Source organism: Macrobrachium nipponense, chromosome 16 (assembly GCF_015104395.2).
Source record: "Macrobrachium nipponense isolate FS-2020 chromosome 16, ASM1510439v2, whole genome shotgun sequence".
NCBI classification, from domain to species: domain Eukaryota; kingdom Metazoa; phylum Arthropoda; class Malacostraca; order Decapoda; family Palaemonidae; genus Macrobrachium; species Macrobrachium nipponense.
In genome coordinates, this window is record NC_087209.1 from 19,745,646 (window position 1) to 19,763,145 (window position 17,500).

At 37.9% G+C, this 17,500-nt stretch overlaps 1 protein-coding gene across 1 annotated transcript in view; it reads right to left on the bottom strand.

Annotated features, from left to right (window-relative positions):
- LOC135195588 (probable phospholipid-transporting ATPase IA) overlaps positions 1-17,500 on the bottom strand; it is a 291,149-nt gene that overhangs the window by 248,828 nt on the left and 24,821 nt on the right. Inside the window, exons 2-4 of the mRNA XM_064221906.1 lie at positions 12,680-13,776; positions 11,157-11,377; positions 10,283-10,475 (exon numbers count right to left, since the gene is read on the bottom strand). Coding sequence (XP_064077976.1) covers positions 10,283-10,475; positions 11,157-11,377; positions 12,680-13,769 — 1,504 coding nt within the window. The 5' untranslated portion in view covers positions 13,770-13,776. The remainder of the gene's footprint in view (positions 1-10,282; positions 10,476-11,156; positions 11,378-12,679; positions 13,777-17,500) is intronic.

Consider the following 17,500-nt stretch of genomic DNA (forward strand, 5'->3'; position numbering starts at 1 on the left):
AGCTTAGAGCACTGAAAATCAATGTATGCAAAACAAAATTATCGCCAAAATGGGAAGCCAAGGAGAAAAGTTACTCAGGAATGAGGACATGTGGACATTACACAGGAACTGAGAGGGTGAAATAAATATGTAATAAATGGTGTCAGTGGAAGTGCCTAAGATGGCAATATGTAAATGGAGTACATCACTTTCTCCATCCAGAATGTAAAAGTAGTGATAAAAGATCAAGAAGATCAAACAAGAACATTTCAAATACTTTGTCGATATACAGTACTGTACAGTAAAGCATTTTGGAAGCAGCAATTACTGAGAAACCGTGGCCTGCTATCTATCATATAAAACCAAATAGTAAACTGTTCTGCTGTTTCATGATTTTATACAACTCGGGATGCCAGTTGCGATTGAATATATCTATTTTTAAACAAATAATTGCCCATTTTCTTAAATATAACTATAAAAATTGAATCACGTATGTGCTTTAGGTTCAATAAATTTAAAGTAACACATTTACTTCATACATCATGCAATGAGCTATAAAACTCAAAGCCCTTAATTGAAATGAATGAATTACCGTAACATGACAAAGCATAAAAGTATCTATAGTATTTCAGTCCTGTTAAATGTGCACAGTACCTTGTATTCACAATATGACAATAATGATCCTAATACTATATTCATTAAATGTGTTAAATGTGCACAGTACCTTGTATTCACAATATGACAATAATGATCCTAATACTATATTCATTAAATGTAAGACTGAAATGTATGGCATGTCCATCAAAACATCATAAATCACTCTGCTACTGTATTAAGTCTCATTAGAAATGAAAACTCAATCCAGTAAAAACTAAAACACGGGCTGCAATAACATGACAAATAGGACTGTGCATAACTGGTATACATCATATACGTATCTAATGGCTAGAAAGTACTTTTACTTGCAATCATTTTCCATGAGATAAAAAAGTTCTTTGACAAGCTAATGTTACTAACGAATTTCAATAGTAAAACCCCAGGGAAAAATAATTGGGATTCTAAATGTAAACAATAATGTTACTAATAAATTTCAATAGAAAAACACTAGGCAAACCTACATTAAACAAACAGCTAGTTAAACTTAAATTACACATGAAACGTAATATGCTCTTACACAAATGACTAAACCTAACAAAAACTAATAACCAATGAAATCTTATAAAAATAAAAGTATACAGTGAAACCCTACAGAGCAATATTCAGGACAGCTTGTCTGTTTGTCTGCAATGCATTTTCCTACAATTACTACATTGTACCGAATGAACCTTGGTCAAAATAACACTAAAATATTCAAGTAAATCATAAATTAGCTAAAAGACTATCAAATACGAGCTGTGTACCATAATAAAATTGAGTGGGCATTCCAGTTAAGGCTAGACACTTCACCTGTCTTTAAATTCAGAAAATAAATTGACAAGTAAATATGTGTTCATCACTGAAAACTGAATGAGCACATGACTATCATTTTCCTATAGGATAATTTGAAATCTGATAACTAGATAGCCTAGCCTATACACAATATTTGGGAAAGTAAGCATATAGATCAACAAATAGGCTAGGCCACCTATATTCCTTAATACATTTTCTGTGAATTTGGCTAATATTCAAACTAAATCAACAAAAGTCCAGTGCACACTTTCCAAATTTTAAAGCTGATATTATGCTTTAATATACCATTCTGATACACATACTTTGGGTGAATGTAGGACGACAGGACAAGTTACGCAGACATAAACAAACCTAAGCTTCCCTAAAATGCCAGGTCCTGACCTAACCAGAACTTACCTAACTAACCTCAATTAGGATGCTGTGCCCTGATTTGGCCAGTGGTCCAGGTTGGAAGGGGGGGGGGTTGCCCTGGACCCCTCCACTAACAATAAACATCAGACAATGGACTTGGCTTCCGTTTGTAGGTTGTCCTGTCGTTCTGCAAACTACCCGTATACTGTACCAAGACCCAACAATAATAATGATTCACAGGGTGGCCTACAAGTGCAAAACGCTCATCACAACATGACAACAAGAATTACGCTCCATCCCTGGTATGGTAAATATACCTGAGAAGGAAACTATAATTTGACAGGAAACTATAAAGACACTGGTGAAAAATGTTAAAATTTGCCAATATGTTGATAGGATTAAGCTTCAACATCCAAGATAACTGTACAACTTATCACAACATGAGCAAAGTACGAGGTGTCACCATACTGGTGGATAACAAAAAATAACATAGCCTAATATGGCAATTGGCAGGAGAGAGAGAGAGAGAGAGAGAGAGAGAGAGAGAGAGAGTGACTAATTTGAACTATAATGAGCTTAACCACTGAAATACAAAATAAATTACATGATGTAATTTTACACAGGATTCTTACAAGAGAAATTTATGAAAATACAACTTTATAAATTTATACACATACATACGATACATACGTAGTTCATTATTTTCGAAAGACAGTTTACAGAAACTATCAAAACAAATTACATACACAACATTTACAAAAAAATTACAGAAAGTGTACGGAATGGGTAACATATATTGATATAGCAAGTGCTGTGCTGTATGCACAGTATACTGTATATGGTTTTACAATTACACTCCAAGTTTGTATGGTATGGCTAAACATTTACAATTGTAATAAGCTTACACAATTACAGTTTTAAAATGAAAATATATAGGTAAAACAAATATGCATGAGCCATATGTGGTGTTAATTTCATGACCTAATTTTCTCACTGTTTACCCTAAATTTTCATCTACAACTGCTGCACAAATGGTGTTTAAAATCAAGGACGCTGAACTGTTGATTGTGTTGTCGTGATTAAAATGAAGTGTTTCATAAACAACAGCAAACAAATAGAATCAAGTAAACCTCAACGCATTCTCCAACTGAAAGGCTTCTTCATTATTTTAATTTAAGTCAGATAGCATTAAAAGAATTGATGATCAGTGACAATGCAAAGCAGCATAATTTTCATATCCATATTTCAATTCTAGATTTTGTCGTAGTATACAGTATGCAACTGTGACGCAACCACAGCCATAAAAAAAAAATTTCAGACTAAGTAACATATATGGTAGATTAAGTGTGCTGACTGACAATGGTAAAATAATATTCAACTGTGTTAGTATTGATGCATAATAAAAATTTTGCTTGTTAGTGATCCATAAACATGGATAATTTCCTTCAAGTTCCTGAAAATTATGGATTAATTACATATCAAGTGGCACAAGAATTCATGATGCCTAACCTAACTATCTGCCACGTGAGCCATACAACACATCTTGTGTCTCCGGCAGCTGAATGCTAACCTAGTCAATAGCAACCAGTAAATATTATCTCTGCAGTTATACCAAAACTATATCTTAGTTTCACAAGCTTAGTGTGACTAGCATGGTAAGGTTACTGTTTACTCCATTTTTTAGTTTGGTCTCATTCTCCCCCAACCCCCATCCAAAAATGAAGGTGACTACTATGGCCTAATTATTGTCTGGTGTGTGTTTGTGTGCATCGGGAAAAGCGGGTGTCTATAAAGAGTTGACCAAGCATTTAAATTATAACCGTAACTATATTACACTAGTTTTACAATGAAAAGTGTAGCTGTAAATATTTACAGGCTTAAGTTAGTGACAAGTTCCTAGTTCACATCAGAGATAACATCTTCACAGCATTTTTTGTTACACAAACATAATTTATATAAGTTTTTCCTAATAATGATTGACTTCCATGCAAAAAGTTCAGAACTGATTTGTATTTCAAACCTATCTTTAGTTTGATGACACTGGGATGCCAATTTCCAGGACACATATCACTGCATAATTGTGCATGTGTCATATTGCTTATGTTATATAATATTCATTTTTGTCAAATATTAAATATTAATCCTTATGTGCATTATTACAACTAGGATGATAATGAGTGATGGTGGCATCATACCACTTTTGGAAATTTACTTTCTATTTTCTATGCAGTTATTCTTTCATCATATGTTTGATATGCTGTGCCCATCCCTTCAAGGCCTCAACTTAAAATAATGAGGTTATTCATTGTCAGCTGTGTCATATAGTCTCTGACAACACTTAATTTGAAAAGAAATAAGGTTTTTCTGATAGTTTTTGATGTGATCTGATGAGTCTGATAGGTGGGATGGGTGGAATCCCTCACATTTAGCTAAGACCCTGACTTACTGCATATTGCCATTTCCGCTAACAGATATTGGGAGGTTTATAATGAGTTAACCAAGCATTCCCAACAGAAATAAATGGCAAATCCACAAAAAATTGGGCAATCACGAAACATTAACTATTTCACCAGTTTCTGAATAAACAATGTGACATTACCCAAGGAGAGCCTATCTAAACCAACTTTTATCATCTGATATAATTTAAAAATATGATATAACTGGCTAGGAACCAGACCTAACCTTGATAAGAACGGGCCTAAGCTTTGCCGTGGCCTAATCCTACACAAGCAGGCTTAAAAAAATTAATCACATCAGCCTAAGAGGAAATAACCTATTTTGTTAAAGTTAATCATAGCTTACTAGGGTAAAACACCGCTGTGCAACCATTGATCGGGTAAAACACCGCTGTGCAACCATTGATCAGAAAAAAGACCACTTGGTATTTCTACAGAAGCAGTCCGCACAGACTGCAAGGAACGTAACCGCGGATACGACATCCGCTAGGGATCCACTTGGGATTGGGGCGTCCAATGTATTTCGCCGTGTTTAGTACTGGCCCTTGGGGGGTTAATTACAGTCATCCGAATAAATATTACTTTAAATTCTTGTTCAGTAGGTAGGCTAAAACTGCATAGAAAAATCGCAACTGCCATAGTCTAGGCCGCCGCGGATAAGTACCCTAGATCTACCGACCACTTTTTCACTCGATTTTCCTGAAAATCTTTAATTGCTGATTTTTCCTAACACCAATAAAATCAGACCTTCATATGCCTATATAATGAGTTCTCTCTCTCTTTCTAGCTATAGGCTACATTCATCTGTCAAAATCTGATTCCGTTTGGCCCAAATCATTCAAATTCTAAACCAGCGCACTGGATTTCATCATAATCATGCCATGATCTGTCATCGCCGCCATTGGCCATCAAAACCAACAACATATTCATAGGACTCTGACTATAGTAGCTACTACTATTGCATCGGTTGCTAAGGGCCCTACGACTACCGCAAACAAGGTAAGAAAAGGTACGTTACTAGGAATAGGCAGGTAGGCCGTGTCGCCAAAACACAGTCCTAGAAGAAAAGTATGGCGAAAAGGCACTCCCACTGTTGCGTACGGCCTCGGCATACCTGGAGGAGGTTCGAACTAGTCACAGGTTGAACATCTGATCTTGCGTTACGGTTAGAGATCTCAAATTACCTACTCAGGAGAGGGACTCCTCACTCGGTCTCGGCCCTGCGACCGAGGTACCTACTTGGTATACTACTCACCTCGAAACAGATTCACGACATCAGAACGGTTTGTTTTCCTTAACATTTTCACAGAACTTATGATATTCCACACAAAATACACTGAGAGTTCCGATTGGCGGCATAGTTAACCGACCGTGCTTAGGTGAGTCATGATGAGGACTATAATCCCTTCCGTATGCTGTTTGTTATGGAAGGGGTTTGTTGTTCGATACGCACGATTGCCAACATTGACGAGGCGTCCGGCCCCCGGGGGTTTGGGGGAGGGAGGGACCATGAGTATATTTTTATCGCATCTCAAGTATCAAATCTCACTTGAAGCTTATGGGTCTTGTTCGTGTAATATCAGCATACAAACAATATATTCTAATAAAGTCATAACGTCAAAATCAGTGTTATAGTACGACACTGCAGTAAAAACGGCATACTACTTTTAACAGGATCTAGGCTAATTGGGGGCGTTTCCATCACAGATTTAAAGACCACCTAGCGTACGGATTGAAAATGTAATGAAAATATTTTCGTTGATATGAAGTTCTGTATATATATTTAAGTTATAATGAATTCTCAAAAATACTTAGTCCTATCACACAGTCTTTCACCATTTTCTTACGCATTTACGTACAAAAAGTTTACATAGTTATGTGCGTTGTTTTACATTTGGTGTTGTATAACTAGTATATAGTTTGTCATTCGAATTTATACGTACATTTTCTTGTATTAATTGCCTGTTTTAAATCATATTCCAGTTAATTCCAGTTAATTTTCGTCGGATTCGTCCAAAGCGAACGAAATTTTTTTAAAAGGGCTACCAACTGAACAAGGAACTAAGGAAAATTTCAAAAGGTACGTTATATAAACAAAAGCCGTTGCATTAAAGACTTAAACATAGTACTACGAATGTTAACATTCTCATAGATGAATACCAAAACTTGCAATGATTATAAGGTAATTTTCTACTTGAAATTGCTGCCGTTCTCTGATGGGCTATTGCGTCAGAGTACGCTCATACGTACGGGAAATGTGTGCGAGTGTGACTAGGGTGTATTACCGATCACGCAATGCAAGCTGTACGAAATAACAGATCCGTGTGGGAGGAGTGATTTGTAATCCATAACCAGAGAAAATGTTCAGTAAACATCATTTGGTGCACATTCGTCTGACAACGTCACCTGCGCACTTTTATGTCCTCTTGCCAAGGAACGAATACAGACTCCACGACAAGCCTTCACTAACCGTTGAAGAGGACTATAAATCAGAGTCGCGACCATTAAGCAATTGAATAAATGAGCTGGCAGTACAACAGCTATGGGCATCCATTTCTGGCGTTGCCACTACCAAATAAAACTGATTAGGGCTAGAATTAAGGTATGCGAACATTAATAAACAGCAATTAACTACAACTTTGAACATTCAGTGAAACTTACGTTAAGGAAAAAATAAACCTCAACAAACGACTATCATGCTTGTGAACGTATCAGCAGTGTGAGGACGACTTTCAAGCATGTGACCTAGCGCTGAATCACTTTTTATACGCTCGTGCTCCTCCTAAATTGCCTACTTCTACTGAGAATTGATGTATGAAAGAACTGTCATTTTATGTTTGATCAAATGTAAAAAGAAAAAAAAATCTTTACAGCTCAGTGTTTGGGGGCTTACCGTTTTTTGTAAGTGTTGCTAAACTATAGTAGAAATTCCAAATATATCGATAGAAAGAGAAAAATATGAAGTTATAAAATCAATGGTAACGCCTACTTACACTATAAATAAATAGGACTTGTTTTTCATCGTCTTCTGACAAAAAGTAATCGTTAGCAAAAGGAAACGAATTCTTGTCAACACAATCTGGCCGCTGTCCAGCTATTCAGTATAAGGGGCTAGCATAAGCGTCATAATAATAATAATAGTGATCACACACACACGTGACGTGTATATATATATATATATATATATATATATATATATAATATATATATATATATATAATGCAAGTAAAAAATTAACATAGTTATACACAAAAGGCAATATTAGTAAAAAAATAAAAGATGCGTGTATCCGAGACACAATCGCCCCCCTCCACAACCTCCCCAGCGGCGGTAAATTTCTTTAACCTGTAAGTTTGACCTTGACTTGTCTACGCATCGACTTCATTAGCCAGATGTCAAGTCTCTATGACGAACAGTTCCGAAAGTATTGGGTAAAAAAAAAAAAAAAAAAAGAAGATTCGACCTTAACAGAGAGACATCCACACAAAGCATGGGCCCCTGGATGGTAAACCGGTCACATAAAAATTAGGACAATGGCGCATGGGGCTTTTTAAGTAGTAATTACAAAATTTACGGGTGATGGCAATCACACAACCGGGAAGGTTATTCCCTAGTTTTACAGTACTTTGAGAGCCGATACCAGGAGAAGGAATTACCTATAAACTGTACACCCCTTTCATGACTCTGAAGATCATCTTAGTCTGGGAGGGGCATTGGTATTTAAAGCATGCGCACGCACGTGCACACAACCATACATACAGACATACACATTATTACATACACACACTATATATAAACGCAAGGTTTAGGGATTGTCTATCTAAGGTTATTATCTTTACCCCAACCTAAAGAAAAACCCAGTAGGGTTCATGAAAGGAAGTAAGACATAACCTCAAAGGAAGCATGTGAATGAGTTTGCCTAGTGAGAAATCCCATGAAAAAATTCATGTAATAGTAATTATCTGACAAACAACGATCATCAATAATCTTTACGTCATTCGTCATATTTAGGCTTAAGGATCGCATGGTCGATTTGGCAAACACGTGTCTAATAGGAACCGCAGGTCATTCATAGACTCACAGAACTGAGAAACATTACTATATTTTTGTTCTAATCCTGATATTTAACCCTTAATTACCTTTAGCAAACAGTGGAAACCAAGACACTGAGGGCAGGAGTTGTTTTGTCGCTCTGGAACCTCTCTAAATAACTATTCCAGTTATATTTTCGTTTATTGAATTGAGGAAATACTTGACACGTTACAAGAAGTTAAGGCGAAAGATTGATAAGCATTTCCGCCAAAGGATAGAAATACGAGATACAAAGGAGAGAGTGACGTCACGGCAACCATGGCCCAATTATTTACATCAAAAATGACGTCATGAAGGGGTTATGCTACGCACGCATAGCCTGACGGTTGACGCAGCGGTAGCAACTACGAATGTTGCAAACAAATGTCTTTTGCCCTAAATTCCATACATCTTTAAAATCATTTAATGATTAAACTGACAGAATAACAGGAATGCTCTAATCTGCTATTAAGGAAATAACACTGGGGTGACAACTGTTCTAATTTTTACATAGATTTTTGTATTTTTGGGAACTCCTTCTTGATTGATTTCATAGACTCGTAGATAGCGTGCTTTCGTAATGCGCTAACGGAGAGAGAAAGTGCTGGAACCACCTAACATGCACATACTTTATTTCTCCTAAATGGAGTAGTAAGAACCAGCCGTACATAAACTGAAAGATTGATCTCCAACTCTATAAATAAAGTGGTGTAGTGACTTCACTGACAAGTAACAACTATATATTCCAAGAACGTAATGGACTGTTGAACAACGAATGGAAGTCACGAAGTACGAGCTGTTAATCACTTTTGAACCTGTCTCAATGTATCCCTTCTTAAAGCGACTAAAAGAGAAGAGGAGTTTAAAAATACAGAGATGTAATTAGCCATTCGAAAGGATTACAGTTAAGTACAAAAGGAGGTTAACCACTCGCCCCAAACAACAGGATAAGAATTCAGCTTTGCAAAGTTGACCTGAATTCCTTTTTGTTCTACCTTCTTTTCAGTTGAAAACATTTGACTTCAGTTCAGAAGAAGTTAAAAATAGTACGATACAAAGAAGTTATATTGAAAGCACGCACGTTGGATGTGAGCACCATTAAAGACGCAACTACCATATGAAGGTCGCGAATGAAAGGGAAGAGAGAGAGATCTGAAACCTTTTGAACAATGACGAATACACACACAGAGAGAACGCTAATCATTGCGCGCTTTCACTTCATTGGAAGTTTGAAAATACTTGGCGATTTTCTTTCGGGCTCTGACAACTGTCCGGAAGAGGTTGTTGTAGTGACTTCAGATATGTTATCTGTCGAGATGTTTTACGACAAGCATCCCCCGGTTTCTTATCTAAATAAATTCACAAGCTGGGAGATACGAAAAAAAAAACAATGTATTTAGGGTTACTTTAACAAAGCCTTCAGACAAACTCCAAAGCAACGAGGTATGAGAAATAAAAAATCAAACGTGTTTAGGATCATTTTAACAATAAGCCTTCAGACAAAATCCCAAGCAACGATATATATATATATATATATATATATATATATATATATATATATATATATATATATACGCATTAACGTTTATTTTAACTTAGCTTTCAGCCAAAATCCAAAGAAACAAAGTACGAGAAATCCTAAAAACGTCATATTTTAGACAAACTTCCAAGCAACGAGGTACGATAAATCCAAAAATCAAACGTATTTACTGTTGTTTTAACTAAGCTTTCGGCCAAACTCCAGAGCAACGAAGTAACGATTCATCCAACTAAAAATAAATTACGCGCAATCAGAAGTATAGCCTATTAGATGCTTAGGCCTAATCATCTATGACGTCATCCTTTTGAGCTTATCATACGATTACGACGATAATAAATAATTCACGATCACCCGGATCAATTATCTCGCAGACTCCCTAACATTTCCAAGCCAACGTTGATAAAGATAAACAACAATCATTAAAAACAATCCTTACCTTTCAGCGGAACGTCGTGGAGAGCGAAGCAGGAATCGGAGGCTTCCGGATGAGGCGCTGGGGGGATCGAAGACGAATCCGGATCCGCGTCCGGATTCGATTGCTCTGAAAACGGGGGCGTGGAAATGTGCGGATTCCCGTTGCCCTCCACCGTCCACACTCCGCCCGGCTCGGTGTCGTCCCCTTCGACCGCCTGAATAATAATAATAATAATAATAATAATAATAATAATAAACATTCTTAGTTGCGCCTTCAGTCACACTTTTTTTTCATGACTGCGCACTGTAGCACACTGAGCCCAATATGATAACCTGTCTGGACTTATTTCTAAGCCTACTGCGATTGCTTGTAAAAATTCGGTGCTTTTAAACTATACTTTCTAGATTTTCATATCTTCAGCCTAGAATTCTCTGTATCAAGAACATTTTGAACTAGAACTCAAAGTTCATTCATCTCTCCTCAAAATTGTGAAAATCTTTCTCCCCATCTCTCCCTCATACTGATGGAGCTTACGAGGTTACCTCGTGTTTATTTGTTTACTTAATTATTTTTTATCCAAAGTCTACAGTAATGGAAACACTAGATTTTGTTCTTCTCAGTCATGTCTTAACAAACTCGAAGCTCTGTTTTTTCCTTTATACGGCGTCTTTCAAGATGAAATATGACGTTTTTAGGATTTAAGCTACTGTTCTGACAACTGAAAATAAAAATTCAGAAATAATCATTTAAAGTATATACTTATTTTGATGGAACAATGACAAAAAGATAAGTAAACGTATAAGTAGTTCAGTTCTGTTATACAATTGTCAATGAAAGAACGACCGTCTAGAAAAAAAAATTATAAATCCAAACCAAGTAAACAAAAAAAACTCACCTGGTTGCAATAACCGCCTTCTTTGGTGAAAGAGGTGGTCGTGGAAGCACCATTTTTAATGGAGGCAGGCGGACTCTTGGACAAAACCTGAGTCATAGCCGTCACCGAATTAGGAACGCTACCGGCATTGGATTTGGAATTCGGGAATGGCTTCAAATCCCACAATCCTCCATGCCGTCTCTCGTCCAACCTCTCTTGAGCACTCTGCCAGTTTCGTCGGACTAAAGGGGGAAAAAAAATCTGATGGTAAAACAATAGAAATTGGAGGCAACGCTGAACACGCGGTCTCAAACCTTAGACGTAAAACAAAGAAATATGAGCCAATCAGCAAATGCGTCTACAAATATATCAAGCCTGTATGAAATGAATGCATGTATGCACATCTGAAAAGTATGTTGTGCAGCTTATATCGAACGTGCGCAGTAATTAGTAATGGAAGCGCACCTTCGTACTACTTGACGTGAATCGGGTGGCAAGTTTGAAAATCTAAAGATCACGTTTCCTTCTACAGAAAAAAAAGCAAATTCACTTTCATTATCAATATGACTGACTGTGTGTGTGTGTGTGTGTGTGTGTGTGTGTGTGTGTGTGGTTTTGTTAGCAAGGGTGTCATTCATAAGCGCATGCACATAATCTATGCAACTCCTTTAACGTTCATGTGTAAATCATGTGCCATTTTTTAAGCCTAGTTTGCTCAAGCGTGAACGTGGACATGCAGCTTAATCACAAAAATAAAAATAGGAACATCAAGCAAGAGAGACAGAAGGTATAAGAAAGAAAAAAGGGGTAATGATATAATAATATACACTAACTCGTACTAACATGTCGTCCATTTACATATGGCCAAGATTTGAAGGCAAATATTTATCCAAAGTCTGTATCGTCACCGATGTACTAAATTGATACGACGATACTTAACACTTAATTACACTTTCCCATAAACAAGAATCCCTTAATGAAGACGTTACACTGTTATGAACCAACGAAACTCTACAATCCTAGTGACGACCTCCCTTAAAGAGAATCCGTTACTGAACTATTGCATACATTGTGGCATCCAACAGATAACGGAAAGTTCGTAACTACTAATCGTTCGTGCATTATGCAAACGTTCGTGACCAGTAGAAACATGGTCCTCTCTGTAATAGTTCACACATATGATATTCCTAGATAGGGCTATTGACTAGCGATATCAAAACATGACCGGAACCAATACCGATTGATTCATGAACACGCGAGATGTATAGGTTCAGAGAGAGAGAGAGTGAGAGAGAGAGGAGAGAGAGAGAGTAATGTTTGCTTAACCTAACCAGTATTCATGACCGGAAAGCATTAAGACCAGTCCAAAAGCATTCAAAACTGTAATTTAAGCCGATATACAAACCGAAACTCAAAGAACTAGATAAAATATAGGCATCTACTGACTTAGTTTATCTACGCATTTCTCAGCTAGGCCTATGCAATCTACTTCACCTTCTCGCTAAAGTGAGACATTCGTAAGAGAGCTCTAGACTGCACCTTACCTCCTGTGGCCCCTGTCTCTTGCAGCTCTAGGTCAGTTTGGGGCACCGCAAGGAACTGCTCCTTGGTCATGTGCTTCCTGACCTGATTTTCGGCCGGAGGCACACTGTCCTCGCCGAGGTCGAGGTCTAGATTATCGTAACCCTCTCTGGAACCCAAGTTGACCCTCAGAGGCCAAGTGGGGCCTGGCCTATGAGCTGTCGCTGCGGTAGTCTTAGTGACCTCTGAAGGCGGGGTCGAGTTCGACCTGTCTTCCAGTTTGAGAGACTGCTGGCGCAACGTGACCTCTGGGGGCGGGGGGTGACCTGGACCATCATAGACGTGCTGGGTCAGAGTATACACCTGCGAAGTGGGGTTGTCTGAGGTGGTCAGAGTCGCCAGCCGGGCTGTTGAGGTCAGAGGACGGGTGGCTGCTGTCAGAGAAGAATTGGGTCGGTATCGCATAAAATTCGCAGAGGAGGGAGTGTGGGTGGTGGATTTGTCCAGGGACGGGTTGTAGGTTGTGAAAGCGGATGTGGTGGGTATGTAAGTGACGTTGGAGGATGTTGTGGTGGTTAAAGTTGTGTGGTTGGTTGTGAAGATGATGGTTGTCGGAGGGCGCGTGGCGGAAGAGAGGGAGTACTTGATAGGACCGGGGCGTTGGGCCGAAAAGCGCTCCGAGAAGGTGCTGGTGCCATACCGGGGGAAAGACGGCATGCTGGCGGTGGTGGTGGTGGTGGTGGTGAATGTCGAGACGCTGGTGGAGAAGGTGGTGGTGGTGGAGGAGGACGAAGAGGAGGAGGAGGAGGTACAAGAGTTGGATGTGAACACAGGCGAAGCGATGCACGACGAAATGGTGGCGATGCTGGTGGGGGAAGGGGAGGGGAATACCATACTCTCAGAGTTCTTGGTAGTCAAAGAACTGCTGCTGGAGGTGTAACCTGGGGAGATGCTGGCAGCGAGGGTGTTGTCCAGATGCTGCTGGAGTGGGGTGGTGGTGAAGGTGGCGGAGAATGCTGGGGGGCTGTTGGTTGTGGTGGAGATGTGCTGAGGGGCCGGGGTGGAGACCAGTCCCACGGTGTAATGTGGTCCTGAGTTGGTCCTTCCCGCCATAGGTGTCCTGCCAAAGAAGAAGAGGAAGAAAAAAAAATAGAGGCAAATCAATATAACGCTCAATGAAATCCATAATTGATCGAACAGCTCTTCTCGTTCCAGAATAAATAAAAAACAAAGACAAAACAAACGCTACAAAAATCATTATCCTATTACATTCTCGACGTTTTACTTCGAAAACACAAGGTTTATTCATATAAAAGCACATTAGTGTGTATGTGTGCTCAAATGTAAGTGCATGCATATAAACAGGGGCGTCCTCTATAAAGTCTGATTATGGCACCCTGATTTCGCTGTTATACCAATAATAAAATCTTAATGCATTTATCTATGCAATTTTTACGCTCCCTCTTACTCGAATCAACTAGGTCTGATCAACATACACTTTCCGAAAAAAAAAAAAATCTCCCACATATTAAATAATCTCCTCTGTTCCCTGCAAGTGTTTAGAATATAACTCTTTTTCTCCATTCCCATTCTTATAATGGATGTGGTTCGAGTCCACAAATGTATATATGGGATATGCCGGTGGAAATTGTACCTATAATCATAGGAACACTAGGAGGCACGATCCCAATGTCCCTGAAAAGGAATCTGGATAAACTAGATGCCGAGGTAGCTCCAGGATTCATGCAGAAGAGTGTGCTTCTTAGAAACAGCGCACATAGTGAGAAAAGTGATGGACTCTTAGGGAGGCAGGATGCAACATGGAACACCACGCTATAGAAACAACCCAGTCGAATAGGGTGGCTGTGATAGACCAAAAAAAGAATTAATAAGTAATAAATAAATAAATAAATAAATAAAATGATAATAATGAATAAAAGTTCGGCGTAGCTTCTCTCATTATGCATTCTATTACTCATGTGTTTGCCATTCTAACAAACAAACTAACTAACCAACCATCCCCAAACATCGGTGCGTCATCGGCAAACATTACCTGCTCCTACATTCCATTCGCGTCCAACTCCTCTTCCTCATTACTCACTCTTCATATTTTCCCCGTAGGGAAGTAGTGTCGTCAGTGCACCTCATGCGGGGCAATGTAGGCATTGCTTAAGGTTCTTTGCAGCGTCCCTTCGGCCTCTAGCTGCAACCGCTTTCATTCCCTTTACTGCACCTCTGTACATATTCTCTTTCTTCCATATTACTTTCCACCCTCACCTAACAGTTGGCTGTCAATTTCCGTTTCAGTGCTGAATGCCCTCAATTGCCCCAGCGCTTGGCATGTATGCCTAAAATCTATAAATCAATCAATCAATCTTCTTATTTACCTGCATTTCTACATCCTGTTCCTTACTTAGAATGATAATTTTTTTCATCCGTTATTACTATTTTGCATTTATAAGTTTGTGTGGATGGAAGGTTGGGAGGTAATCGACTAGTCTGTATGGATTAAATGACTTCTGCTTGTTACTCTGTAAAAATTACTTATGAAAAACGTGCTTTGGGATGATGAACGTACTTTTTGTGGACCCAGTTCAGATACATCAGGTAATCAGTCATATGGATAATCGATGCCCATTGACATTATTAAGTGTTCAAACCTATATTACAGCACTGAGTCAGGTACGCATACACATCCACACCACACACACACACACACACACACACACACACACACACATATATATATATATATATATATATATATATATATATATATATATATAAATAAATATGCACCTGACTTAAGTGACTTAATATCTTTGAAGACTTAATATTGTAAATATATTAAATTATTTTATATATATATATATAATATATATATATATATATATATATATACACTTACTATTAATAATATTAGGTCTTCAAAGATATATTAAATCACTTAGTTAGGTGCATATATATATATATATATATATATATATATATATATATACATATATATATATATATATATATATATATATATATATATATATATATGTGTGTGTGTGTGTGTGCATGTGTGTGTGTGTGTGTGGAGTGTGTGTATGTATATATATATATATATATATTATATATATATATATATATATACAAATTATAAAATCTTCAGATATATTAAATCATTTAGTCAGGTGCATATATATATATATATATATATATATATATATATATATATATATATATTAGGTTAAAAACATAAACTACTGCCTTCAATACGTACACCGTGGTAACCTTGTACCCGACTATTAAGTGTCCCGAAAAGCTTGATCAATACCTTACGAAATGTCACGGGTAAACACGAAAATGAGTCTCCTCTCTCTCTCTCTCTCTCTCTCTCTCTCTCTCTCTCTCTCTCTCTCTCTCTCTCTTCCACTTACACACACACACAGACACAACTCATGGCAACCTTCAAACAGCGGCAAATTAATTCATTTAAGGTAAACAAAACAGAGTAAGCTTAAAAATCTAATTTCATGCGCACGAAGTCAGTTATGCATATTCGTAATTGCGTTTAAATGATTTCCTGAACTTCTATGGCTCAGGTTAATTAATATTAACTTAATATTTGCCATACTAACCTGACACAAGTAAAACCACTAAAGAAAAAACTCGTTGTTTCAATTAAAGGAAAAATACATCCATCCATATTACCTTTGTTCGGAGACTAAAGAACTACTGTGAAGAAATTCATTGACGAACTGGCACACTCACATTTTGCCTGAAGCAACTGTCAGCAGCCTTAGGTACAGGAGTTATCACACTGTTTTCTTTGGCAAAGTCACGCGAACATAAATCAGAAAACCTTCTCTCCCCTGCAGTCGCCTGACATCCGTAAGAAGATCGCGTTATATATTCTGTTCTTTCACTACATGAAAACCCATGTCACGTTCATTTACAAGAATCAAAAACGAATAAAAAGAATTAAGGCACGTTCTACGATGGTTTTCATTCGTGGCGTCGTCACTGGATTTTTTTAATCACTCAAGAATTCGGACTCTTCCCGCCTTTTTCATTAGTCTAATGTCACATCAGGCACAACAAGCTACTCGTGGCAAAAAGACTTCCATCCACGCTTCCCAGTAATCTCATTTCGACTGGCTCTACCGATGGCCTGACTACTACTACTAATTATTTCGCCGTGAGGCTATACGCGGTATAGGAGCCCACCTTCGTAAGCAAAACGTCGACACACCTCTTACCATTACAGCATAATACATCATAATATAAACGTCCACTTATCGAGGGGAAGAGCTTATTAGTTTATGTATTAACTCACAGTACATGAAAAAGTAAAATTGGAGAGGGAAAGTGCTCGTAGCCCATAACTCCCGAGTAATTCTTCGGGATTATAGATTCATGGAAGAAGAAGAAGAAGAAGAAGATGAAGAGGCGGTATCCGACTTTAATGTCACTCTTGGAACGTCGACTGCTGAGACCTGGAGATAGTTCATGTCTGGGATGGTGCCATGAAAGTCAATTTTTGGTCACTTCGCGCTAAGTATTGCTCGCTAAGATCAGACTATAAATAACTCGCTAGTTTTAAGGGAACGTCTATATTTAGCTCGGCTTCTGTGTTGTCGTATAGGTCACTTGGCCGCTAAGCTTAACCTTTTTCTCTCATTGAAAAATAAAGAGTTTGCTCGTCACGAAAATGCTACAGAGTTTTCACATGTGAACAAATCAGGACGATGGTCAGATTGTCAAACTTGCAAAGGAGGGAGTTTTATTTTTTATATACATTCAAGAAATGAGTGACTATTACATAACATGTAAAACGATCTAGACCAACAGTTTTC